Below are 26,870 nucleotides of genomic sequence, written 5' to 3'. Positions count from 1 at the left end.
GCGAGAAACCATAGAGTTCAAAAGCACTCTGAATTTATTCCATACACAGGAACCTGATCTACTCAAGGCAAAATGGTGCCAGATAAGAGTCAACAAACTTCAAGGGGAGGGAGGCTAGACTTTTGTGGGGTGCAGTGGCTTAGTGGCTAAGATGCTGAGCTTGTCGATCAGAAAGGTGGGCAGTTCGGCAGTTCGAATCCCTAGTGCCCAAGTGATCTCCTGTTACTTGTCCCAGCTTCTACCAACCTAGCAGTTCGAAAACATGTAAAAATGCAAGTAGAAAAATAGGGACCACCTCAGTGAGAAGGTAACGGTGTTCCACGCGCCTTCGGCGTTTAGCATGCTGGCCACATGACCACAGAGATGTCTTTGGTCAGCGCTGCCTCCTTGACTTTGTAATGGAGATGAGCATCGCCCCCCAGAGTCAGGAACGACTAACACATATGTCCGAGCGGAACCTTTACTTTTACCTTTACATTTAGGAACTCCAGGCTGATGCTGAATTTGGCCCATCCCTTAGGGTCAGCCTAGTCATACATTATGGGGATAGGTGATATGCTCATATAATTAGCTGGAGATCTAAGTTCAAATCTATGTAAATTGACACTTCTTTAACCAGAAGTGACATTCAGACCTCCCCAAACATTCTTGTAAAATATGATGATGGTCAACTAAGCTTTAAATAGGCCAGACGAACCATAATGGTGCTCTTTGTGAACAGTGAATTTGAAGTTTAAATTTTGGCTGTAATTGCACAATGTGCTTGATTAAGCCAATTATACTGTATATATTGTGTTTACACATTGTGTGAAGTTGGATGGGAATAGCATGTTTACTTTCTGCTTACTGTATTTTTTTTATTCTGTTACTTAGGTTAATTTAGTAACCAGATGAAGCATGTGCATGAAGATATTCTGTCAAAATGTAATTTACTACACTCATATCCATGTATTAATTTACTGCTGAGTTGAATCTGCCTTCTCTAATCATCTTACTGATTTCCAAGTTGAGGAAAGCCAGTTTAGATTGTCAAAAGAACATAGGATGTTTGTCTATTTATTCCACAAAAAATGGTATGATGGAAAAACAAGAACGGAATAGAATGGCCCTCTAGTGCTTAGGAAGAAGTTCCTTTTTCATATGGGATTACCTCAGAGGACTAAAGCTTTCTACTTGTTCTTAAGACAAAGAACAATAAGACTTGGATTTGGTTCTCCCATATTCCCCTAAGAAGGTCTCCACAAGCTGTACAAACTTGAACTGAAAAACCAAGGGTGAGCTTTCATCCAGGCACTGGACTGGCAGTAACCTTTTGAAGTATGTCCCTGAATAAAAACTTCTGGGCATCTGAAGCTCTGAATTCATGAATTCTGGACAGTCACTGAACATTGTTACACTGCATTTTTGGATTCTTTTATTGCTTAAAACAGAAGCAACCTCCACAACCAGTACCAACATTCCGTTCTGTTTCCAGGGTGGGATATGTCAAAGCCACATTCATTGAGCTCTGGTGGCGCAGTGGTTAGTACAGAAGCAGTACTGCAGGCTGCTTCTGCAATTTGGCAGTTCAAATCCCACCAGGCTCAAGGTTGACTCAGCCTTCCATCCTTCCAAGGTGGGTAAAATGAAAACCCAGATTGTTGGGGGCAATAGGCCGACTCTGAAAACCACTTAGAGAAGGCTGTAAAGCACTGTGAAGCGGTATATAAGTCTAAGTGCTATTGCTATTGCTGTTACCTAGTTTGGATAATGAAACGTTCGCAAGAAAACAACCAAGCTCAGAGACCACCAAGGATCCTGCAATACTCTTTGTTGCTCTCTGCTGACCTATAGGATGGATGTTTCTATTTCCATCACAACTGAAAGCTTTGGAGACGGCTAAATTAGAACAAGGAAGAGTTAGGATCTAACCTCAGATATATTGGCAAAGACAGAGAGATGGTCATTCAATGTGAATCTTCAATCTCTGACATTTTCCTAAGGGATTGGAAAGGATTGTTGGCCGAAATTCTGGGAGCTGCTACCTAATGATGCTGAAGAGAACTATTTGACTCAACATCTTCTGTCTGTCTGTCTGTTCCTTCCCCCTCTTCTCTTTTAACCCACACTACACTTCTATTCCATCCACCTGTTCTGAACAAGTTTCTTTCGGTTCTAATTGTTTATCCAATCAACATCCATTTAACATTTTGCAATAATAACAAAAGCACAAATAGACGCCACGTCCTCTCCCTTTGTAAAAGATGTGCAGGCTGTTCAGGTTTGTGCTGTCCCTGGAGGATGAGGAACCATCTCATTTCAAGGGAAATGTTACGGGTCACAGCTCACATTTTTCTGTTCTTCCCTGCTGATGCTGGTGGGGCTTAGAGACAGGATGGACAGACACTGCTGGGCAGAGTGAAAGCCCCACAGCCACTGCTCTTTCACGTGCAACCTGGTGCATTCGGAGCGACGGCTACACCTGCAGAGACACAGATAAAGGCAGAGCAACGAGACTCTTGAATGAGGCGATTTTATAGGGTGGCCTGAAAACATCCATGCTGCTCCCAGATAATATACTTTCTGCATAAGGAAAATAATGAATGCTGCCCTGCTAAAACTTAGCAACTTTAAGAACAGAACAGTGTCAGAGTATATTCATGAACTGGAATAAAGCTTGGTAACAAGGTCAATCAATGAATAGGCATAGCAACTATGTCAGCCAATGAGAACTGTTTGGAAACTGAAACTAGAAGTAGCCTAGGCGTGGCTCTATATTAAGTTCTGCAACTCTGCAGCTATATTAAGCTCTGAAGCTCTGAAGCTATGTTGAGCTCTGAGTCTGTCTATTGAAAATGAGACTGCTTCTCTCCTCTGCTGTGTATAATGCTTGCTACTGAAGTTACTTGCAACATGTTTCTGTCCAAGTTAGCTCCAGGTTGGAGAAATCTACAACTGGTTTGTAAAATCTACTTATTATGTTTATAAAGATGTTAAATGAAGCATCAGCCATCTGCGTTTATTTTTCTGAAGCTGAATTAATGCTGCAAAACTCTGAATAAACAGAACAGAACAAAACAGAATTCTTTTTTGGCCACGCATGATTGAACACCTAAGGAATTTGACTCTGGTGTACAGGTAGTCCTTAACTTATGATCACAATCGAGACCAACATTTTGTTGTTAAGTGAGACATCTGCCCTGTTTTATGACCTTTCTTGCCACAGTTGTTAAGTGAATCACTGCAGATTTGATAAGTTAGTAACCCGGCTTCCCCATCAATTTTATTCGTAAAAAGGTCGGAAAAAGGGATTTCATGACCTTGGGACACAGCAACGGTCATAAGTATGTACCAGTTGCCAAGCATCTGAATTTTGATCACATGACCAGTGGGATGCTGCAAAGATTGTAAGTGTGAAAAATGGTCCTAAGTCCTACATTTTTTCAGTGCTGCTGTAACTTTGAATGGCCACTGAATGAACCGTTATAAGTCAAGAACTACCTATATGAGCTCAGAGCGTACACACAAACAATACAATGGTCAAAAATGGCTTCGGTCAGGTCAGCTTCAGGGTTGACAATAATATAATCATAAGATACCAATAGGAGAAAGTAGTAGAAAAAGATAAGAAGGATGTCTGGACTTTAACTCCCTAAATTCTGCAAGTTGAAGTCCTGACATCTTAAAGTTGCAAAGGTTTTGAAATATTGCCTTATGGAATAATCCAGAGGTGGCATTCAGCAGGTTCTCACCAGTTCTGGAGAACCGGTAGCAGACATTTTGAGTAGTTAGGAGAACTGGCAACTACCGCCTCTGACTGGCCCCGCCCCCAGCTATTCTCTGCCTCCTGAGTCCCAACTGATTGGCTGGGTCTTCTTTTGTTGCCCTGAACAGGAGAACGGAGCTGGAAAGCAGGTTAGTGGGGTGGGGAGGGAATGGGGATTTTGCAATAACCTTCCCCTGCCATGCCCACCTAGCCACGCCCACAGAACTGGTAGTAAAAAAATTTAAATCCCACCACTGGAATAATCAGATGAGATTGATCTGCAAACTGGTTTAATTTAGAGAAACTCCCTAACCCCTAGCACTGGATTTCAGTTCCAAAGCCAAATCCTCAGTAATATTTTTGATCCCTCACAGAAACCAGCAATTAAAGAATGTTCGCAAGCAAAGAGAAAGCTTTTTAATTTATGTTTTATGTTGCTTATACATAAATGCAACTAATATAGAAATAAGAATGCAACTCAGAAAACAAGACCAAAATAGTTATTACACTTTTCTGCTTCCTTTTAAATATATATATATATATATATATATATATATATATATATATATATATATATATATATATATATATATATATATATATATATATATATATATTAGAAATTTCCTCCAACCCTAATTCTCCAAACAGCACTGAGAAAATATAAATGGAACATCATTTTCAATAAATTTTCTTTTATGTTTCTTGCCTGGTAACATTTGTTTGCATCTGTATGTGAAACAACAGATAATGGGGCTCTTGGAAGTGATTCTTCTTTCTCATTTAGAATCTGTTCAGTTAATTTACTCATAATTACCAAATCCCAGGAACAGATGTAATCAATGAATTCGTCTGGGAATCTCAGATGATCTCCAGAAGTGGATAATGCACTGCTTAACAAGGAGTTTTAATCAGTTCTTTCTAAATTGTAAGAACGATGTCCTGCCAAGCCTATTACGGAACAAATGTTTAGGATTTACAGGGACTTTAGAACCAACTTCTTGGGTTACACTTTACAAGAACTTCCAAAAACATTATGCATGAATTCAGGACTACTGCTGCAAGTGAACAAAGGATTCTGCAAAATCCTCATGGGTGCCGATGAAGGACTTCTTTAGAATCATCCAGCACAAAGTGATAGCAAAACTTTTGGAAAGAAAAAAAAACGGTAGGATTGCATCTATTTCACCCTCTGGACCAGAGGTCTTCAAACTTGGTAACTTTAAGACTTGTAGACTAACTCCCAGAATTCTGGGAGTTGAAGTCCACAAGTTTTAAACTAGCCAAGTTTGAAGACCCCTGCTCTGTACAGTGTTGTGTTAATTTCTGGAAGTCAGCAGAGATGTCCCATATGAAAGCAGATGGATACGAATTAAATGAGGCCTTACTTTCCTTGAAGAACACACCAGCCACAATATGGGTCTTTCACTGCCAAGCAGGACTTGCAATCGGAGAATTGGGAACATTCAAAGATGGGGATTTTGGCCAACTGGAAGAGAGAAGCAGAGAATGGATTTTGACATGCTGTTGCATTATAATTCTATCCCAGCATTCTCCTAGGAACTCAAGACAATGCCCAGAGCAGGTTTCTCTCTCCTCATTCGATCCCACAACAGTTTTTGGAAGCTGACTTCCATGGCTAAGCAGAAACTTCAGCCTGGAATTCCCTGTTCAGTTCAGAAGCCCAAGCACTTTCTAAATTAAGAATCTGTATCACTCCATTATCCTGGGGAGATAGACAACAGTTCCTTCATTTCCTTTAATCTCAAAACTCTTGTCATTTGAAGAAGTGGAGGGGAAGAGAATTTAATCAATTCATTTGATAATGTAACACTGTTTTTTGTGTACAGGTGGTCCTCAACTTACAACTTTCTTTAACAACGATTCAAAGTTCCAACAGCTCAGAAAAAAATTACAGTTCTCAAAGTTATGACAGTTGCCCACCTCTACGATCACACGTTCACAATTCAGGCACTGAGCAACTGGCTCGTATTTACAATGGATGCAAGCTTCTTGTGGTCATCTGATTCCAGTTTACCACTTTTCCAGTTGGCTACTGACAAGTGAAGTCAGCTGAGGGAACTATATTTGCTTAACAGCTGTGTGATTCGCTTTAATGGCTTAACAGTCACACTAAAAATGGTCAAAAATTGAGTCTAGTTACAGGATGACTCACTTAATGAATGTATCACTTAGCAATCAAAATTCTAATCCAAATAGTGGCTGTAAGCTGATGACTACCTGTAATTCCTTCCCTTTTAGAAGCAGAAGTAGATTTTTCTCGTTATTAAAAGTAAGAAAAGATTCATATCTGTGTATAAATGTATTCGGTTCAAAAACCACATATTAACATTTTGGTTTGGGATAGTTCCTGTTTTTATAACGAAAGGCCTATTATTACTGCATCAAAATGCTCTGTTTTTCACAGGTGATTTTGACTGAACACAATACAGCCTAAAGTTAAATATACAGAATATATCCAGACCTGCCCAGTTCTGTAACTGTTTGTTATGGGTGGGAAATTATCAAAGATCCAAAAAGGTACAGTAATAGGCAGGAAGGAGGGTACTTGCAAAATTGGGGGCGAGAAGAGTGGGGGCATGTGGTAGGCTCCGATGAAATTTGCTGGTATTGGATTTATATCAAGGTTGAAATTCCCAGTTGGCTTGGACACAGAGCTAGTAGTCCCTAATGAGAAACTTGATGGAGAGCTGGTAAAAACCAGAAAGTGATCAATGGCACCAGGCTGGGGCAGATTCTTAGATAGCAGCAATGTAGAGGACAATTCCATCTGCTAGGTTTATTCCACCTAGTTATCTTATTTTTTTTGGCTATGGTACAGTATTGTCTGAACTATTTTATAATTAAAAAGCTAACATTAACTCTCTTGCCTAAGCCCTCATGTGAATGGGGCTCTTTGAACTGGCTCCTAAAAATGTGCTTTGCAACATTTGTAAGTTCAAACACAGCACCTTTCTACAACTCTTCAAACATCCGGTCTTTCCCAAGAGCTTCCCCCCGCCCCCCCAAAAAATGCAGACTAGACCCACACAAGCACCCCTCATTTTCCAAAGCAGAGTTTGGGAGCCGATTGCAAAACTTTGCACGGCCCTATTGTGCCTTGCAGACAAGAGTGAGAGTTTTACCTCACCCACGCCAGAGAAAACTTACACTGTAACAAATCTTGACCACTGCAAAAATCAAAGGCCAGACAAAACTGGCCAGCCCTATCAAAAGAAAGGCCAAGAAAGCCTTACTTGGTGTGGGAAGGAGAAAGAGGCACAAGTGGGTTTGAAGAGGCATAAGTGGGTTTGATGATGGTTTCTACATAGAAAGCTTGTTCTTGAAACCTATCAGTTGCCAAAAAAATAAATTGGCTATGGCTTTTGAACTTCGTCAGTAACAATTATTTATTAGAGGTCCTGGATTCTTGTGGGTCTGCAAAAATCTGACAATGCTATATTTAATCCGATGGGACTGATTTGCAAATTAATGGATTGCAGTCCATAGGTGCTAGACAGTTTAATAATGCCTACATGTATGCCCATCCCTAAGTATAGTTACATAATCAGTCTTAAGTCCTGGAGTCTTTGGGGGAAAAGCAGATAACAAGATGAGAGATAAATTAAAGGAAAGTATGTTTGTGAGACTCTTCTCTAATTCCCGTATCCATTTTACGATTACATCTTTATTTCACTTTGAGCTTAATGCTCTTATTTCCTGAGTAAATAACACTTTAAGCATGGCAAAGGTATATGATCTGAAGTCTCCATAGCAACCATCCAAACATCAGTGGGCTAATAACATCTGAAAGGCCATGATTATATTTAAATGTATTTAAAGTTGCAAGCAAGAACATCCCTTGTTTTAAAATAAAGTAACAAATACTTATCACCAAATAAATGATTCTCGTTCATTTCCACAAGGATGTTTCTGTAAGACTACTGATCCAATTCTAATCAAACTTAGACACCTCTGTTTTATTTTATCCTATGGGCACACACATTTTCACGGCTTAGATAGCCCATAAAACAGGCCAATCAATTCCTTAAGTTGATTTTCTCCAGCTGCTCCACAACACTTAGGCTAATGTTTGTAAACCTTTTTCTACTGTATATTGCTTTATTTCTCTTGAGATCTTGTACTACATTGGTGGCTTTATTTTCAATTTTATTTCAAAATGAAATGCAACTCCATAGGTCAAACTAAATCAATACGCAGCCTTTGCTTCTGGCACAGGGGCTTCCAATATTCAGCAATCACCTGGATATTCTGACTTTGTTATATTTATTCATGGATGCATTTATTTTCATCCTTTACTATAGGGGTAGGTAACTACGGCCCTTTTACGACCTGTGGACTCAACTCCCAGAATTCCTGAGCATGGCTGGCTTGGGAATTCTGGGAGACGAAGTTCACAGGCCATAAAGGGGCCATACTTGCCCACCCCTGTTTTACTATACCAATGGCTCACTCACAAAGATCACCATTTTATAAGAATGTCAGAGCAATCTCTCCTTTGGGGAACACAGGATGAAAAATACATCGAATCACCAAATGTAGCTGAAAGCCCAAATGCTGCAAGATCATAAAAAAGTCATCAATTTCAAATGATTTGGCACACCTCTAATAGTCTGAATACTGTTTTATTTATTAGATTTTTTAAAAAGTCTTATATTTATTGCATTTTTATTCTGCCTTCATTACTTTAGAAATAACTGAAGGCAGCAAGCATACCTAATACAGTATTCCTTGAGACTGTTATATTCTCCACAACAAACCAGGGAGGTGGGTTGGACTGAGAGAGAGAGGGAGAGAGAGAGGGAGGGAGAGATTGGCCCAGCTTGTTTTTCATGCCTAAGGCAGGACTAGAACTCACAGTCTCATGGTTTCTATTTTCTTCAGGAGCCAATCTTGTAGCATTTAAAAGGGAAATATGCCTGAATATTGGTGCACAGCTGTGCCATTAGACAGCATAATCCTATACACATTTGCTTGGAATTAATATCCTATTATAGTGCTATCATATATATTCTAGGGTATGGGTAAAAGATAGGATTGTATCCTTAAATGTTTAGATGCAGAGAGTATTTTTTCGTCTGCAATGTTTTTGTTAAGGTCTGAGGTGGGATACATTAGTTGGGGATTCAATTTGGACACTACCGGGTTCTTTTACTCTACTGATTTAGCATGCCCTGTGCAGAACGGAACGGAATGGAACAGAACAATCTCTCTCGTCATCACATGATGCTTTCCTCATCTCCATCAGCAGGTCCTCATCTATTCTCACCATTGACTGAGTCATGACGTAGAGGTGCTCCTTCGGCTGGTCAAACAGAAGGTCTCTACATACTGCACTGTTCGGCTGGATCATCAAAGAAGCATAGAGGATGGTCTGTCCTGTTGTTTCCATGTAGCCCTGCAAGGTAACAAATGCTTGATTTAATTGAAAGGGCTAGAGGAACTAAGCAGCTCTTGGAGGAAGTGTGCAATTGTATCCCTTAGTGAAAAGAAAGATTATTTTTATGCCTCTTTATCAGAAATCTACCCCAATACTCAATGTTGCAATCAAAGTAAACTAGAGATTGGCATTTTCAGGTAGGGATATATTTTCAGATAAGGAGCAAGCACTACAGCCAGAGGTGGGCTGCTACCGGTTCACACCGGTTTGGGTGAACTGAAAGTTAAGATTCTGAGCAGTTCAGCAAACCAGCAAATCTCACCAATGGCTGGCCCCACCCCTGCTTGTTTTTCAACCTGTTTTCCAGCTGTTTTGGGGGGCATTTTCAGGCCATTTTTTGGGCCAAAACCGCCCCCCAAATCAGCCTGAAAATGGCCAAAAAGAGGCCCAAAATGGGCCGGGGTGGGGCCAGCCAGTGGTGGGATTAGCCCCGGCCAGCTGACTCCTACCTCTGCCTTTGAGGCAAGTGGCCAGGAGGTGGGGCTGGGTGTGATGAGTGACGTCACCCACCCAGTCACATGACCAACTGGCCACGCCTACCCAGCCAGAGAACCAGTTGTTAAATTATTCCAATCCCACCACTGACCACAGCACGCAATCATGCAATAGTGTGGGTACCTCCAAAAAATACACAGGGCCAGGCCAACCCAAAGGTGCTTTCTCAAGAGGCAATTGGACTTCCTTGTTTTTCTTTGAAGACGTTTCGCTTCTGATCCTGAAGAAGCTTCTTGGATGAGAAGCAAAATGTCTTCAAAGAAAAAACCAGAAAGTCCCGTTTCCTCTTGAGAAAGCACCTTTGAAACAACCATGACCTGGATGACTGAGAATCTCCATAGACACTTAGGGCCAAAATCTTACAATTGTCACCCAAATCTCAGAAAACTGTTAAAGGTCGTAATCTAAGATTTCTTATATTCTCAACTGAAATCCTATTGGTGCTGTGAAATCTCACCAATTTCAAGCATCCTGATGTTTTTAATTAACTGTTATTTAATTCTGCAACTTTAAGTGCTATTGATGATGGACCCAGAGGCCTAGTGTTCATTGTCAAGTTCTGGTGCAAATATCTTTTAAGACATTCCCGTCAAACTTAGTTACATTTTAGATTTATAAAAAAGATTGAGAAGAACCCTGCGTTGCCGTCTGTTCTCTGGGAATATTAGATCAAGATAATGGTGTTCGGAAGAGAAACCTGCCATCTGGAAGGTGGCTGAGGAAGGCCCCTCCCAATTCAGGTTTGTAAAAAGGCAGCTCGATGTGGAAGCACCGTTGCTGAAAAGGAAGCATGCAAACAATTGGCCTTTTGAAAAAGCAAATGGTTGCCAGATTAAAGCAGGGCCAGTGGGAAGGAGATGGTAGGAGAAGCTGAGCTGGTATTCACTGCCTTAAACAGATGTGGCTGGACATATGCCTGGAACTGTTGGGATAATACTCCCCACCTCTCTTCCAGAATCTCGAGGGAATGAAATATCGGCAATCCTCAAGTTGTTACAACTTGTTATCTCTAAGATCGTTTCCAACTCTGCATTCTGGTGATAGGCACGACAAAGGGCACAAATTAAAAGGAAAAGAATTCTAGAGAAGTGTGACCCAAATTTGGCAACTTTAAGAGGTAAGGAATGAATTCCTGAATACCCAGCTGTTATGACTCCCCTTCAAAATTCAAACAAACAAACAAAACAGAAAGCAGCCGTTCCACAATTAAATCAAACAGAAAGAAGTCTTACAAGATAACGGCTGGCAGAAACCACAGCATAAATCTTTACTCTGTCCAGCAAACCAGTCCTGGCAATAAATCTCCAGTCTCAGAGCTCCTTGCTGTAACGTCCTCACTCAAATAGTCACTTTGTTCCTGGCAAAATGTACCAGCCCAGCTGTGTCCTTTTATACTCATTGAGGCAATGTGCTAATTTACTGACTCGCTCTTCTCATTCGCTCCAGCTGATTTTGCCTTCTCAACTGTCTTCTATTTTTTACATTTAACCACAAATTTTCCAAGTTCTCATCTCCACTAGAAGACTCTCTCAAAACTTCCCTGTCAGCCATTCCTGGCTGTTGATCAGATAAGGAACCAGAGGAGGTCAAAGGTCCTGACAATTCTAATACATCAGGTCTGTCGTCCTTTGTCACGTCCATCTCCTCATCCTGGTTATCAGTCCAATCAGTAAGCCAAGCCGGCTCATATTTTTCTGCCATGACCTCCTCACTTGAACTCATATCAATCACAGGAGCTGAATCCAAGCTCGGAGCCACAACACCCAGCCATCATGGAGAATTCAGGAATAGAAGTCGACGCCTCTTTAAAGTTGCCAAACGTGGGAGAAAATAAAAAAGCATTATTTGAAAAGACCAAACTGGATCTCACCTATGGAAGCTATATTATATCCAAATACAAGGGACATTAAAAAAATGATTAGATATAAAGAATTGGTAGATGAACAGGGGGAATTAAAAACACTGGATAAACTAAAAGAACAAGGGATAATATTAGATTGGTGGGTATATTTGCAAATTCAAACTAAATTTAAGAAAGATGTAAAGGAGCTAGGGATAGATAAAGATTTACAAAAATTGGACCAAATCTTGACGGGCAAGGATATAATATTTATAACACGAACATATAATTATTTACTGGAGGTAGAACTAGAGGAGGAAATTGTTAAGGGACCAATGATTGCCTGGGCAAGAAATGTGGGTCATAATATAAATTTGGATGAGTGGGAAAAAACTTGGACCGAGAACTGGAAGCTGACTTTGTCAACGGCATTCAAAGAAAATCAATATAAAATGTTTTGTAGATGACACTTAGCCCCGGCACGACTGGCAAAAATGTATCCAACCTTGAAACCAGAATGCTGAAAAGAAAGGAACGTTTTTCCATATGTGGTGGCAATGTATAGAGGTCAAAAAATACTGGAAGAAAATACAGAGATGGCTTTTTGAGATTACAAAATATAAATTGAATTTGGAACCTGAAACGTTTTTATTAGGTATGATCAAAGGGAATATGAGTAAAGATAAAAGATACCTTATTGTACACATCTTAACTGCAGCAAGAATCACATTAGCACAAAATTGGAAGAGTGATAAAATACCACCAGATGAAGTTTTGATTAAAAAAATAATGGACTGCGCTGAACTTGATGAATTCACTATGGAACTGAAAGGCAAAGAGGATCGAGAATACTATGCGACATGGGAGAGGTGGTACGAATGGGTGAAGGATAAGGATAAAAATAATGTACAGTCACAAAATAAGAAACATGTATATACAATGACACAATAACTGTTAATGGAAATAAGATTTTTTTTTGTTTTTAAAGAATAAAAATTATTTTAAAAAATAAAATAAAGTTGCCGGGCTTGGGTAAAGAAAGCATACAGAAGGTTGCTGTATCTGTTCACCTATTGCAAGATCGTGCCAAGGAAACCATTATTTCTTGAACAGCAGTGTGTACAACCATTGTGTGTCAAACCATTACGAGCACGACATTTCCCTAAAGTCCCATTTGCAGCACAAAACTGTTATTTACCATCAATTCCAAGCACAAAAATTGCAGCTCAGAACCTGTTCTGCCCTTGAAACAGAACTTTCACACTTCCTGTGGGATTTGCGACACGAGTTCAAACAGATCAAATTAAACACTTTGCACTCTCCTACCCCTGTGACCTAGAGAGAATCCAGATGTGAAATAATGTAGAAATGGCCTTGGAAAGAGGGAAGGGAACGATGAATTATTAAGAGTGGGGGAGAGGGAAATGCAAGGGTGTGTGTGTGTGGAAATCTAAAAACAATGCCCCCTTCTTGATTCTGTTAAGTATAAGATGTGGTAAAGAGAAAATTAGGCAGGATTAAAGCAAATATACAGGTCTCAGGATAATGTTGTAGATCCAATCTTGGTCACGGGGACCAAATGTTTGTTTTTGGACTCATGCTGGAATCCATCCTTGGGGAACTTCTCTTCACCAGAATGTGAGAGAGAAGTTCCCTGAAGACGGACTCCAGCACAAATCTGAAAACATGGAAGACTAACCTCTGGTCTCGGCGACCGAACCAGATTGGATCCTAAAACTATGCAGGCTTTCAGGATTGTGGCTATTTCTACCCCATAGAGAGCATTTCTGGAATCTCTGCTGGTTCTGGTTCTTAATTTTGCCGGTCTCTACTGGCTGCTATCAGATCAGAATTGTAGCCAATGAAGCATTGTAATAGCTGCTTTGCGGGGGGTTTTCCTCCCCAGTCTGGTCCCCTCTATCATTTTTAGACAACCTACCAGGTCTTCAACAGTTTGGTGCCATCAAAGGAAACCTCTTTGCACAATGTTGTCACCCAAAACATAAAGACAACTGCATTTTCCTACCCTGAAGTGCTGCAAATGGATGCCAAGAAGCCCCTAGAAATTGGAATGTCCTCCTCAGAAAGATAGTTTCTTTGCAGATCGAAGCAAAATTCATATTATTCTTCCAAGCCTTCTAACATTGTGTTCATGCTGTTATGATTTCCACCTTTCCTTTGGCTCTTTTTCTCCTTATCGTTTTAAAATTTGTTATATATGTTTTTCTGCATTTTAAGCTACATTACGGTAGATGCTGCAATAAATAGTTTTTACCAATTATTGCATACTGTAGTGCAGGGTAAACTTGTCAACTTGTCAACTTGAAGACATAGCTGGCTGGAGAATTCTAAGAGTTGAATTCCACAAGTCTTAAAGGTGCCACTTTTGGAGACCTCTGCTGTAGTGTTTCTCAAATTTCGCCAACTTTAAATATGTGGACTTCAACTCCTAGAATCGCTAGGTGGCGCCAATGCCCCAAAATGAAGCAAGGTTGGTTCTCTCTGTGGGCTGACTCATGTGGACTGACAGCAAAAAGCATTGCCATGCAACCAGGTGTGTCCATGGAGGAGCCACGGGAAGAAGACGGTGGGTGACGTGTGCCTGATGATAAAGGCAGACCTCAACTTACAACTATTCATTTAGTGAAAAGTCTGTAGTCTCAGTCATCCAGGTCATGGTTGTCCTACAGGTGGTTTTTCAAGAAGCTACCCACTATCCTGTCAGAGTTGAAGAAGCTTCTTGGATGAGAAGCCAAACATCTTCAAAAGAAAAAAAAAACAAGTCCAGTTGCCCCCTGAAAAAGCACCTTTGGGGACAATTCGTTTAGTGATCGTTCAAAGTTACAATGGCAATGAAAAAAGTGACTGATGGCCGTTTTTCCACCCTTATAAAAATCATTGCAGCATCCCTGTGGTCATGTGATCAAAATTTCGATCGTCCTGTATCTATGACTGTTGCCGTGTCCTGGGGTCCTGTGACCCCCTTGGGCAACCTTCTGACAGGCAAAGTCAATAGAGGAGCAGGATTCCCTTAACAATCCTGTTACTAATTTAACAAGTGCGGCAATTCCGTTTAATGACGGTGGAAAGAAAGGTTGTAAAATGGGACAAATCTCATTTTTAACAATTGTTTTGCTTAGCAATGGAAATTTTCAGCTCAGCTGTGATAATAAATTGAGGACTCTTATCTCTACTGCGATGTCACAACACTCACCCTTTGGAATACCACCACACACACACCCCCATGAGATTTGTCTAACTCTCATCTCAAAAGGGGCTAAACTGGATTTCTTTGAGGGCTAGATGAGCATTGCTGTTCTCCTGCGTAGGCCGACAAGGGAGGGAGCACAGGGCGGAGGGAGATGGGATAAATGCCTCTTGCAGCACCGTGCTGGCCAAAACGGGGCACTGGGGGGAACCGCACGTGGCCGGGGAGGCCGAAAACAGGATGCAGGCTGGTCCTTTGATATTTCCAGGCTGGCCCTGTGGGCCAGATTTAAGCACCCCCATGGGCAGGTTTCAGTCCCCAAGCCTTGAGTTTGACACCCCTGGTCTAAAGGATCTGGAAAACTGCTTGTTATTTCTTTTCTTTTTTGTCAATTTTATTAGTTTTTAAAGACAAAATTATAGTCAAATGATTGATTAATAATGATATTAAGGTATTCAATTTTTGGATTGATAATATGAGTTATTATGCAATGTAACTGTAATCAAGACTATGAAATGGATGCACAAAAAATTTGTAAACCAACCGACACACTGTTTGTACACTTATGAAAGAAAGTAGGATGTTTTTATGTTTTGTTTGTTTTTGTTTGTCTTTGAAAACTGCTTGTTATTTCTGGACACTTGCGATTTTGCAATTGTATGTCACCTGTAATTGGTGAGTCTTTTTATTTTTTGCTGCCCAGAGCCATTACAAAGTTGGGTTGCCTTTTACACAGAGTACAATAAATCAGGGGTCCCCAACCACTGGGCCGTGGACCGGTCCCGGTCTGTGGAACATTTCCTACCGGGCCGCCGGTTTGCTGGGCGCCGCCATCTTGTTTGATGAGAAAGTGCTTCCGGGTGAGCTTTTCCGGTAGGAAAACGGCGTTTGGGTCCTGAAGGAATCCTTGCGCCTTGGTTTCATCGAAGGGAGGGGCTTCAAACGAAACTAAGGCACGAGGATTCTCTCAGCACCCAAGGCAAGGCGAGCCGAGTGACTGTCTCGAAGCTGTCCCAAAGTGAAGCCCATCGACAAAGGTACAAAGGAGGAGTTGAAGGTGGCGGGGAGAAGCAGGGGACAGCTGGCTGGCTGGTCGCTCACCCCACCTTGCCTTGTCATGCGTGCTGATGCCGGTACCAGGCCGCGGATCATTTTGTGATGCTGGTACCGGGCCGTGGCACAAAAAAGGTTGGGAGCCACTGCAATAAATGAATAAGGATCACCATGCAAGTGCCACAATGTGTGTACTTACATCGGTCTTCGCAAAACAAGACAAAAACAAGACTCTTGGAGTGATGACATTATCAGACACATGAATAATTTTGGCATAGCTGATAAAGATACAGCTGATAAAGATACTGCTGTGTGGTACAGGTAGTCCTCACTTACTCACCACAACTGGGACTGGCAATTCCATCACTAACCAATACAGTTGTAAAATGAAACATCACGTGAAGGTGCCAGTGGTGGGATTCAATTATTTTTACTACCGGTTCTGTGGGCGTGGCTTGGTGGGCGTGAGAGGAAAAGGATACTGTAAAATCTCCAGTCGGAGGTGGCATTTGCTGGTTCTCCAAACTATTCAAAATTTCCACTACCGGTTCTCCAGAACTGGTCAAAACCTGCTGAATACCATCTCTGGATGGTGCCCAAATTATGACATCACTTTCAGCTGCGGTTGTTAAGCAAATCATTGGATAATTATTACGTGCAACATCATGTGGCCACAACTTTTGATTTCCTGCTGCCTTCCCCACTGCTTTTGCTACTCTGAATCAAGCTCACACATGGTGATCTTGTGACTGCCGGAAGCTGAGGCAGGTGTGAAGCATATGAATGGTAGCCACATGCCCATGGAATGCTGTAATGCTACAAGTTCGAGGTCCAGTTGTAAACCTGCTTTTTCAGCACTGTCGTAACTTAGAACGATAGCTGAATGAGACAACGGTAAGGAAGGATTACCTGCACTGCAAAGCCTCAAAATGTCTTTTTGTCTGTCAGGACAGTCAAGCTAAATGACAACTGAGCTTCAGTCTGGACATCTATGATGATCTTGCAGTTTCAGTTTTCTGATTTATAATATGGGAACTGCATACCAGATACCGGAGATTTCTTCTTTTCATGAACCCGCCCAAAATAATTGCCATTCTGGATTGCAAAATCTTCCTTTTTTTAAAAAAAAAAAGGAAAGAAAGCATTTCTGGGCGCTATCTACGGGAAAAAAAGTGTCATTCTAAATCTTGAGTCAAGGTTGTGTTAAATGCCATTGCCACTAATACAGAGATACATCAAATCAAGGTTCATATCGCAAGTTATTTATATGTGGAAAAATGAGCTCAGTGACTTTTCCGAATTCAGAAATCTACCTACTTTTCAAAGAAACCGTACATTTTATCAAATATACACTGCAGAGCAGAGTGTTCTGTACCTGCCGGCATTGCCAAAAAAGAAGAAAAATTATTTAGGGATATGTAACAGACTAATAATAACAGAATGCATGTTTCTATGATTTACAACAAACAGAGATGTTGGCGCCAGTTGAGGAATCCCAGACTCTAGTTTTTATTCAAGTTTCTGGTCATTGATGAGGCTGTGAAATCTCAGAATTTGCTCAATTTGCAGAAGCATCTGAAGTTTCTAGACATCTGTGAGCTGTTTTATTTTGCTTGAAAGCTGGATGTGGCCCTTAATATGGCCTCAGGTAGAATCAATAGAATTATTAGGGAAACTAGCCAAGCATGTATGTGAGAGTATAAAGAAACTATATTCCTTCATCCACTACATTTATGTGGTCATTTTTCTTTGGGAGTTCAAGGCAGTATGCATGGAGATTTTCACTTACAGCTAGTCCTCGCTTAACAATTATTCATGTAGTGACTGTCTGAAGTTACAATGGCACTGAAAAAAAAAATGAAATTTATGACCAGTCCTCCATTTTACCATCCCTGAAATGATGTGTCCCCACAATTAAGTGATCAAAATTTGGGCATCTGACAACCACTGAACACTGATAATAGTGGATAATAGTGGCAATCTCCTGCTTATCTCCCTGCTCACTGTCTCTCCCCTTTTGGCTGCCCTCGACGAGATGAACAGGAGGCTCTATCTTCCTCCTACGTCCTCCATGCTTCCTGAAGGCAGGGCTAAGCCCAGCGTTGGCAGAGTCCTCACAGCACCCCATTACTGCTGATTCCTGGCCATCATCTTCAACAGACCTTGTTACAGAATAACAGAGTTGAAAGGAACTTCGGAGGTCTTCTTGTCCAATTCCTTGCTCAAGCAGGAGACCCTGTAACAGTGATGGCTAATCTTTTTGGGCTCCTGGGCTGGAAATTGCGCTCGTGTGCCAGCACCCAGAAGTCAATGCACACACCCTCCCCACCACACCCCCTGCGCATGCGCACGCAATCCCTCCCATGCCACCCCCTTACCTGCACTGCATGCCAGCTGATTTTTGTCCTCCCAGAGGCTCGAGGGAAGCCTCTGCAGCCTTTGGAAGCCAAAAACTGGGCCAATTTTGTCACTTCCGGTATTTCTGGAAATACAGGAAGTGATGAAATGGGCCTGTTTTTCAGCCCCCAAGGGCTGCAGAAGCTTCCCTCGAGCCTCTGGGAGGACAAAAAAAGCCTTAAATGGGTCAAAAATCAGCTGGGAGGCATGTGCATATGCAGTGCGGGTAAGTTTGGCTGGGGCTTGGGTATCCTCACAAATGGCTCTGTGTGCCACCTGTGGCACCTGTGCCATAGGTTCACCATCACGGCCCTATAAGATTTCACACAAATGTCTGTCCAATCTCTTCTTAAAAACTTCCAGAGATGGAGCACCCACAACTTCTGGAGGCAAATTGTTTCACTGATTCATTCTTCTAACTGGCAGGAAATTTCTCCTCAGTTCTAGGTTGCTTCTCTCCTTGATTAGTTTCCCCCCATTGCTTCTTGTCCTGCCCTCAGGTGCTTTGGAGAATAGCTTGACTCCCTCTTCTTTGTGGCAGCCCCTGAGATGTTGGAACACCATCTAACACTATCATGTCATCCCTAGTCCTTCTTTTCATTAAACTAGACAAACCCAATTCCAGCAACCGTTTTTCATATGTTTTAGCCTCCAGTCTCCTAATCATCTTTGTTGCTCTTCTCTGCAGCCTTTCTTCTTGTTGTTGTCCAAGAGGTAGCACAGGGGCAGTGGGCTTGTCACCACCACTCACCGCTGTCCCCATTTCTGGGGGGGCAGGAGGCAGGGTGGAATACAGCAGCCTCTTCACCTCATGTCGTTCGAGGCAGAGATGAGGGAAAGGGAAGATGGGGGCACTTAGGAGGAACTGAACTGGAGGCAGTTCACATAGGACAGAAGAAATGAGTTGGCTTCTAATAAAGGAGAGTATTTGTAGCTCAAGGTTGAAATGAGGAGTCCTTGGTGCTCTCTGAGCTTGGTTGCTTTCTTGCAGACATTTTGTTACCCAAAGTAGGTAACATCATCAGTGCTAGTCAGAGTTGGCCTCTTTTGACTTAGTGATCCTCTGAAAGCATCTCTTGTCTTGGAAAAACCAAAGCTCGAAGCTATGGTTCACCAAGGCAGGAACGGCTTGGATTGAAGGTGAATCTTTACCTAACAACCATGCAGAGTTTGGTTAATGACAATAACTGGGATTTCTGGAACTGCCATAGCTAAGCAACCAGATTATGTGATGTTTGACTTAAGAACTGCTTTGCTTAGCAATTGAATTGCCAGTTAGGGTTATTAAGTGAGGACTGCCTATATTTCATTCCCAAAACCCTGTCACAGTTAATTCTGGGGAAACTTGAATCTAAATCTCTTCAATTCTGGTCACGTATCTTAACCACTACATGCCTATATTCACTTTCAATCTGTGTGGGGTTTTTCTTAATCACAAATGTTTTTTATACATTTTAGGCTATTCACCCCTGCATTCATTATATAATGAATATTTTCTGACACAAACAAACAAACAAAGGGTAAACAACAGCCTAATCAAGGAACCACTCCACCAAGACTGACGGGGCAAACCACGTATATAAACAGAGAGCAAACCCCACTCTCTACTAGCATTGATGATGTCACCTACCTGGGTAATGAAAAGTCTTCAAGAAAACCATCAAGCTCAGAGAACACCTAGAACCCCACAGTTCAACCCTGAGCTACAAACATTCTCTTCTGTTAGTAATATTTTTTTCCTCAAATGGACTTAGATTTCTGCTGAGGCAAGACATATAGAGAGCTATCCTCTTCTTGGCTGTAAAACCCAACTTTGAGAAGTAATAAAAACATTATCTATATAAGCAGGCCTTCCTCTCAGGTCTGAGGTAACTACCTTGTGTAGTCGGCCTTGGCTGTCACCCAGGAAAACAACCATGTGTCCATCTTCGATGCTGGCAGCCACAGCAGTTAGTCGGGCATCTGATTTTTCCAGTACTGGCACTGCTTCAAGTGGTACTCGACTCGCCATGGGACTGGGAGTGTGGTCCGAACCACAAGGATAGGCAGCCAAAGTGTCCTTTGGATGAAAGAAGAAAACAAGATCAGTGGTTTTGACACAAATATATCGTGGTAGAGTTCAAGAATACACATCACTGCCAAGGGCAGGGTTTCTCAACCTTAGCAACTTTAAGATGTCTGACTTCAACTCCAGAGGTGGTATTCAGCAGGTTCTGACCAGTTCTGGAAAACCGGTAGCAGAAATTTTGAGTGGCTTGGAAAACCGGCATATACCGCCTCTGACTGGCCCTGCCCCCATCTATGCTCCGCCTCCCGAGTCTCAGCTGATCGGCTGGGTCTTCTTTGGTTGCCCTGCACAGGAGAATGGAGCTGAAAAGCAGGTTAGTGGGGTGGGGAGGGAATGGAGATTTTGCAATATCCTTCCCCTGCCACGCCCACTAAGCCACACCACACCCACCAAGCCACGCCCACAGAACCGGTAGTAAAAATGTTTGAATCCCACCACTGTTCAACTCCTAGAATTCCCCCGCTGGCATGGTGGCTAGAGAATTCTGGGAGTTGTAACACAGACATCTCAAAGTTACTAAGGTTGAGAAAAACTGGGTAGTAAATAGATGGGGAACACAATAGAAAATCACAAGTAGTTGTGTCGTGCACCCACAAATTGTTGTCTCCTTCCATAATTTTAACAAAGATTGTCTCATCGCATAATTTAATGGTAGAAACAAGAAAGGTTTTCCCCCCCAACTTGGCTGATGTTTGACATAGTAACTCAGATAAAGCTTTTCCATTATTACCACCGTCATCTGCATATTTGTAAACACCTTCTGGCAGTTAAGTGATGGAGACAATGTCCAAACATTAGACAAAACTATTTAAAAATATAATGTATAATTCACCATCTTGGTGATGATATCCTGTGGATTGCATATAAAGGCATAAATTAATTAATGCAATAAAATGTAATGTGTCTAAGAACAAAATAAAGAAGTAAATCTAAGAGAGCTATATCTAGGAACAAAATAAATAAATCAGAAGCCAACACATTCATCACAATGCAATCAGGAGAAAATATCAAAAACAAAACCGTAACAAAAATTGTTTTCATTGCTGACTGAAAGCATGATAAAGACCTCTTTTGCAGAAGATTTTCCGGGATTTGAAAATTAGGAGCAGATATGTATGGGACAAGGCCTTTAACTATTTCGGTTACAAATGGTTTAAGAATTTCATAGAGAAGAACCAAGCATGATGAACAGTACTCCAGAGTGAACCAGAAGCCAGGACAACCGATCAAAGCGCAAAGTTATGTGGTCTCTAAATTGCAGAACAATCAGCCGCTTATCTTCTACATTTTCCAAACTACGTGGGTTCTGCCCTTTTATTAGACTGCTGGAATAATCTAAGGCAGTTTTGCAATGTAGCATAAGTTGCTTGTTTCCAGGGCTGCACCTGGCTGTTGCCCAAGCCAGCTTCAGAAAATCAAGCCTGGATCGAACAGGGTTGGCAAAGGAGATGGTCAATGCTCTGTTTGGACTGCAGCCATTACAGGCACCAATTGGTTGTTCCTCTGCTTCCGTCCACGCAGGGAAAGGAAGGCTGAGTGGTTGCTCTTTGTATACACTGGTGTATCTTTCCTTTCTTCCCACCGCCCAAATCCCAATGCCTTTTCTTTTCCTTTCCCAGATGTTGGCTGCCTTCACACCCCCTTGCCACCCCATTTTTGACCCTAATGCAGAGGTTATCGCTGTATCATCCACAAAGATTATAGAACAATGGCAGCTGCCGATCAACAGAAGCAGCCCAAGAAGCTGGGAAGAAATGGCTGCAAGGAAAGGGAAGATGCTGTAGTCAAGCAAAGCTTTATTAAAATAATAGTACAAGTAGTCCTTGACTCATAACTGCAATTGAGACAAAAATTTCCATTGCGAAGTAAGCAATGAGGCAGGGCCAATTTTATGATATATATTTTTTGCTATAGCTAAGTGAATTATTGCAGCTGTTAAGTGGGTCGTATGTATCCACCTTTCTCCATTGACTTTCCTTGTTGAAAGCCGCAAACAATGGCCGTCACATAACCAAGGGATGCTGCAACCATTGTAAAACAGGCTGGTTGCCAAGCAACCGTATTTTAATCACATGACTGTGGGGATGCTGCAATGGTAGGGTGTGTCCAATTTTTCAGTTTTCAATTTCCAAACATTAGGGGTGCTCAAAAGTTGTGACATGCCTTGGGGATTGTACAGATATTTTGGTTACTTGAATATAATTTAGATGTTCTTGGTAAGTAACTACGTAAATATCATAACTTTTTAACATGTTGTTTGTTTCATTATGGTTCATAAGTGCAAGGACCGGTGATAACCATTTTTTCCCCCAATGCATTGTAACTTTGAAAGGCCACTAACTGAATGGTTGTAAGTTGGGGACTACCTGTAGATCTGAATTCAGCTTATAGTGGGTCCAAATAATTAGATTAATCCAAGAAAAACTCGGGCATGTGATGCCAACACCCAAAGAAAGGTTACAAGAAGCCGATAAATCATGTAAAATGGCAGGAGGGAACTTTAATAAAGCCTCTGACAATCAGCTTTTTTTAGAACACAGCACTCTTTTAAGTAAAGATTTATCATTTCCACTCCTCATAGCCAGCCAAGATGGGCGCAGGTCCAAAATGTCTGAGCTTGGCCTCACTCCTCCAAGCAACCTGTCCATCAAGTCGCTTAGGCTTCAGGAACTGAAAAAAATCATGCGTTTCTGGAGCATTGCCTATCTCTGTCATCTCACCAGCACCTGTTCTGAATGTGAAGTCCTGGCTGGAAGAGAGACACAAGTTATTCTATCAGCAAAGTCCTCCCTTGCAAAAGGCTCCCTTGCTCAGCAGGCTAGGTAGTATGTCAACTCACAGAGCGCAGTAGACAAGGGCCGGTATCTCTCTGAATCACCACTCTCTGTATTTGGCTCTGGATAACAGGCTTCCATTGTGTCTGGGAGACGGGGTTTATAAATCACAACCCTGGGCAGAATCTGAAAGAAGATGGACTAATTTACAACAGGAAAGCATGTTGCTTCCTCCTATTAAAGCTCTGTTCTTCTTCCATGTTGACAGTGCAATTATTCGAACCCAGTCTGAGCTCTACCACACTACTACCATTTGCTGGTCATTCCTCAAACCCACTTTTTCTACACGTGTCCCCATCAACTTCAGATTGCAAATAAGAGTTCATTACCACTCCTCTAAGGGTAAGATGTGAGCTGGGAGAACATTTATCAGCCCTGAAGTTGCGAAAGGCTCCCTCGCCATCACTTAAGGATGAGGGGGCTTGTTTGTCTCCCCAAGAATTCCCCAGCCAACCATGGGAGTTGATGTTCCCAAGTCTTAAAGTTGCCAAGGTTGGACACCCCTGAACTTGAGTATTGAAAGCCTTGCCAGGCCCAAAACCAAGAATGACAAAGGGTGATTCTTCCAAGCTGATGTCTTTATTGTTTACCTTCTCTCTTGTCAGATTGAGAACTCTATTATCTACATCTATAATATACTGTGAACTATTAGGAAGAGGCTATCTTCACCCTCTTTCTCTCACACATAACATATGGGCTGAATTGCCCCCTTGCGTCTCTGGAACTGCACCCCCTCTCTCCTGGGGATCCAGCTCCTCACTACATCCCATCACAAGTCTTCAGTGTCAATAACATTAGTGCAAACAGTCAAAAGACACCTCTTTCAGAATTGTTCCTTGACCTGGACAGTCAAAATGTAGTCTAAACAGGGCTTCTGCTGTACATTTGCTCTGCCTTCCCTCTGGGATTTGATGGAAATGGAGTCCAGCTATTATCCTCCATTTAACACCCTTCCAAGTTTTCCTACTGCTTCTTCTATCCCCTATCTTAAAACCAACGAAGAGTAAAAAAAGACAGCTAAAGAGGCTATGATGAAGTAGCTGCCTAGCATCTTTTCAGGTCTGCTAGTGCACTGGTGAAAGCATATAGTGTCATTAGCATAATTTATCTGAACAAGACACTCTGTATTTCAAGGACCAAATTTAATTAGAAGCTGACCTAAGCCAGCTTGTTTATTTCCAGTCTTAACAGCAACACCCAAGGCCAGGCATCTGCAAAAACAAAACAAAAACAAAGTCGATTGTTGCGTTTCCTCCCCCCAATCATTTTGAACCCAGTCACATCCCCTAGTCCAATACTAGGCAATTCCAGATGTTTGGGATCACAATTCCCACAATTCCTTGTGACTCAGCCTGCTTTAGTAGCTGATGGGAGGTGAAAACTCATCCATACTAGCCAACCGTTCTGCATCTCCCACCATCGCCGTTATAGCTTTCCTCTGACTATCATTTTGTATCCTTCGTCATTATTTCGGTTGAAGGACGTGGCTGCTTATTCGCCAGGTATCTGCATCGAGAGACTGCATTTCAAACTTGGTTTTCTTATCTCAGAGCCTTTGCTTCTTTTTTCCATAGCCAAATAATGAGCAAATATAAATATGCAGGATGCAGTCTCGTTGGACTACAGCAGTTAAACAAATGAGTAAGCCAGTCTTGATTTATTGGGCCTGTCCAGTACTTCCACTATCTAGCCCTGCATAAAAAGTTTCCTGGCCAGAAATCCTAGGAGCTAAATTTAAAGAGACAGGATGCCCTCTAGGTCGAAGAACATAGTCTTATAGAAAATAGATAGTAGCATCTTGTGAAAGGGAGCACATTTGCTTGGGACGTTCAGCTATGGTGTTGCCCAGTATTTCACATTCTTAACTGCGGAAAGTCTTGCAAATCGACTCAGGTACACAGAGGTAATCCTTAATGGTTCAAAGGATCCCCCCCCTCTCTCTCCCTCCCTCCCTCCCTCCCTCCTCCCTCCCTCTCAAAGTGATTTAGGACCTGTCCTCCAAGTTACAACCACTGCACACACCCCACCCCATCCCCGTAGTCACATTATCACAATTTGGGGCACTCGCTCACCTGCTTGCGTTTATGACCGGTTGTGGCATCCTGAAATCACGTTGAGAAAGCCAGATTTGCTTAATGACCACATGATTTGCTTCACAATCAAAGGTGGTATTCAGCAGGTTCTGACCAGTTCTGGAGAACCCGTAGTGGAAATTTTGAGTAGTTTGCAGAACTGTCAAATACCACCTCTGACTGGCCCTGCCAACCCCATCTATTCTCTGCCTCCCGAGTCCCAGCTAATCGGCTGGGTCTTCTTTTGTTGCCCTGCCCAGGAAAATGGAACTGGAAAGCAGGTTAGTGGGGTGGGGAGGGAATGGGATTTTGCAGTAACCTTCTCCCAGGAGTGGGGAGGGAATAGAGATTTTACAGTATCCTTCCCCCTTTCCACGCCCACCAAGCCACACCACGCCCACCAAGCCACGCCCAAAGAACCATAGTAAACATTTCTGAATCCCATCACTGTTCACAATCATACTAAAAGTCACTGTAAAATCAAGTCTGATCATGTGATGATTTGCTTAATGACAGTATTGACTAAAATCCTGCTTCCAATTAGGGCCGTTAAGTTGAGGACTACCTATACTTTTGTTCCCTATCACCCCAAACCCTAATTACGAAACACATACTTGTTTGTTGAAGTTCGTTAAAGATCATCAGAAATCCAGGCCAATGGTTTGGTGACCAAACTATCCTTTCGTCTAACGTCTGATGTTTTTTTTAGCTGCCCCCTAAATATTGAAAATAGAAACCAAAGCTGGCTTGGGAACTGCCTGAAGAAATTGCTTCCAGAGCAAACCTGTACAGAAGGACTGACTGCAAAGTTGAGGAGAGGGGAAAAAAAATAGACTTTTTGCCTAAAAAAGAAGAGAGAATGATCACTGTCAGGGACCAGCCAAGCTAAAAATTGCCTCTGGCAATAAAGCTAAGAGACAGAATGTGGAGATGACCACACAGAGATTTTTAAAAATCCTCCCTTAAATTAAAGGCTAAAGGTTAAGTTCTCAAACCACTGGGCACGTCCATGTTCCCTACAGCATATTTATGTAGCTGGAATTATACAGTGCTAAGAAGCCAATACTGTGCAGATAGTATGGTTCTTCCCACAGATTTTTTTTTTCATCCAGCCATGTGATTTATTTTGATACCGCACATTCATTTTAATAAAGACATTATAATGGCATTCACCCATAATGGTACTACTCACAGCATCCGGCCCTCAGTGTTTATAGACCAATGGACATTTAATTGTTAGTGAGAATAAAGGAATATGTTTTAATGCAAAGAAAGTCTAAAGATCAGTAGTTAAGAAGGACAAGACGAATCTACGATGTAATCAACATCTTGCCCATTTTTTTTTACATTTATTGCTCTCTTTTAAAAAAATTTTTACCCTCCCCTGCAGATCTCCAGATGTCTGGGGCAAAGTATGCCAGGTTTTAAACCAGTTGGGGTAAACAGGAGTTTTAACATTCCTTTGATCTGCATGTCATCATACATCTTCCTTATGTCCTTCACCAGCCTGCAGTGTTTGTACATCAACCTGCTGTGTGAGTCATTGGCCTGTTTCTGGCCAGTTACAACCCTCACTTGGAATAAAGGGGAATATAGGAATAAGAATAATTGGGACCTGGTTATCTTTTGTTTTTGTCAAGTATCTTAAATCAGCTGGAAAAGACACCTATTTAGAGCTAAATAATCTCTGAACCAAT

General features: G+C 41.8%; 1 protein-coding gene across 2 annotated transcripts in view; it reads right to left on the bottom strand.

The window, feature by feature from the left end:
• PLXNB1 (plexin B1) overlaps positions 1-26,870 on the bottom strand; it is a 170,247-nt gene that overhangs the window by 57,214 nt on the left and 86,163 nt on the right. For both annotated transcript variants that reach the window (XM_087923446.1, XM_087923447.1), the window contains 4 exons: positions 20,076-20,258; positions 9,036-9,164; positions 5,134-5,234; positions 2,329-2,461 (listed from right to left, as the gene is read on the bottom strand). In XM_087923446.1, the coding sequence (XP_087779572.1) occupies positions 2,329-2,461; positions 5,134-5,234; positions 9,036-9,164; positions 20,076-20,258 (546 nt within the window). The remainder of the gene's footprint in view (positions 1-2,328; positions 2,462-5,133; positions 5,235-9,035; positions 9,165-20,075; positions 20,259-26,870) is intronic.

The sequence above is a fragment of the Pseudonaja textilis genome, chromosome 2 (assembly GCF_049901715.1).
Source record: "Pseudonaja textilis isolate UNSWEBS1 chromosome 2, rPseTex1.2, whole genome shotgun sequence".
NCBI classification, from domain to species: Eukaryota; Metazoa; Chordata; class Lepidosauria; order Squamata; family Elapidae; genus Pseudonaja; species Pseudonaja textilis.
Note: the sequence above shows the minus strand (reverse complement) of the source record. Positions and strands in the feature narration are given on the sequence as shown.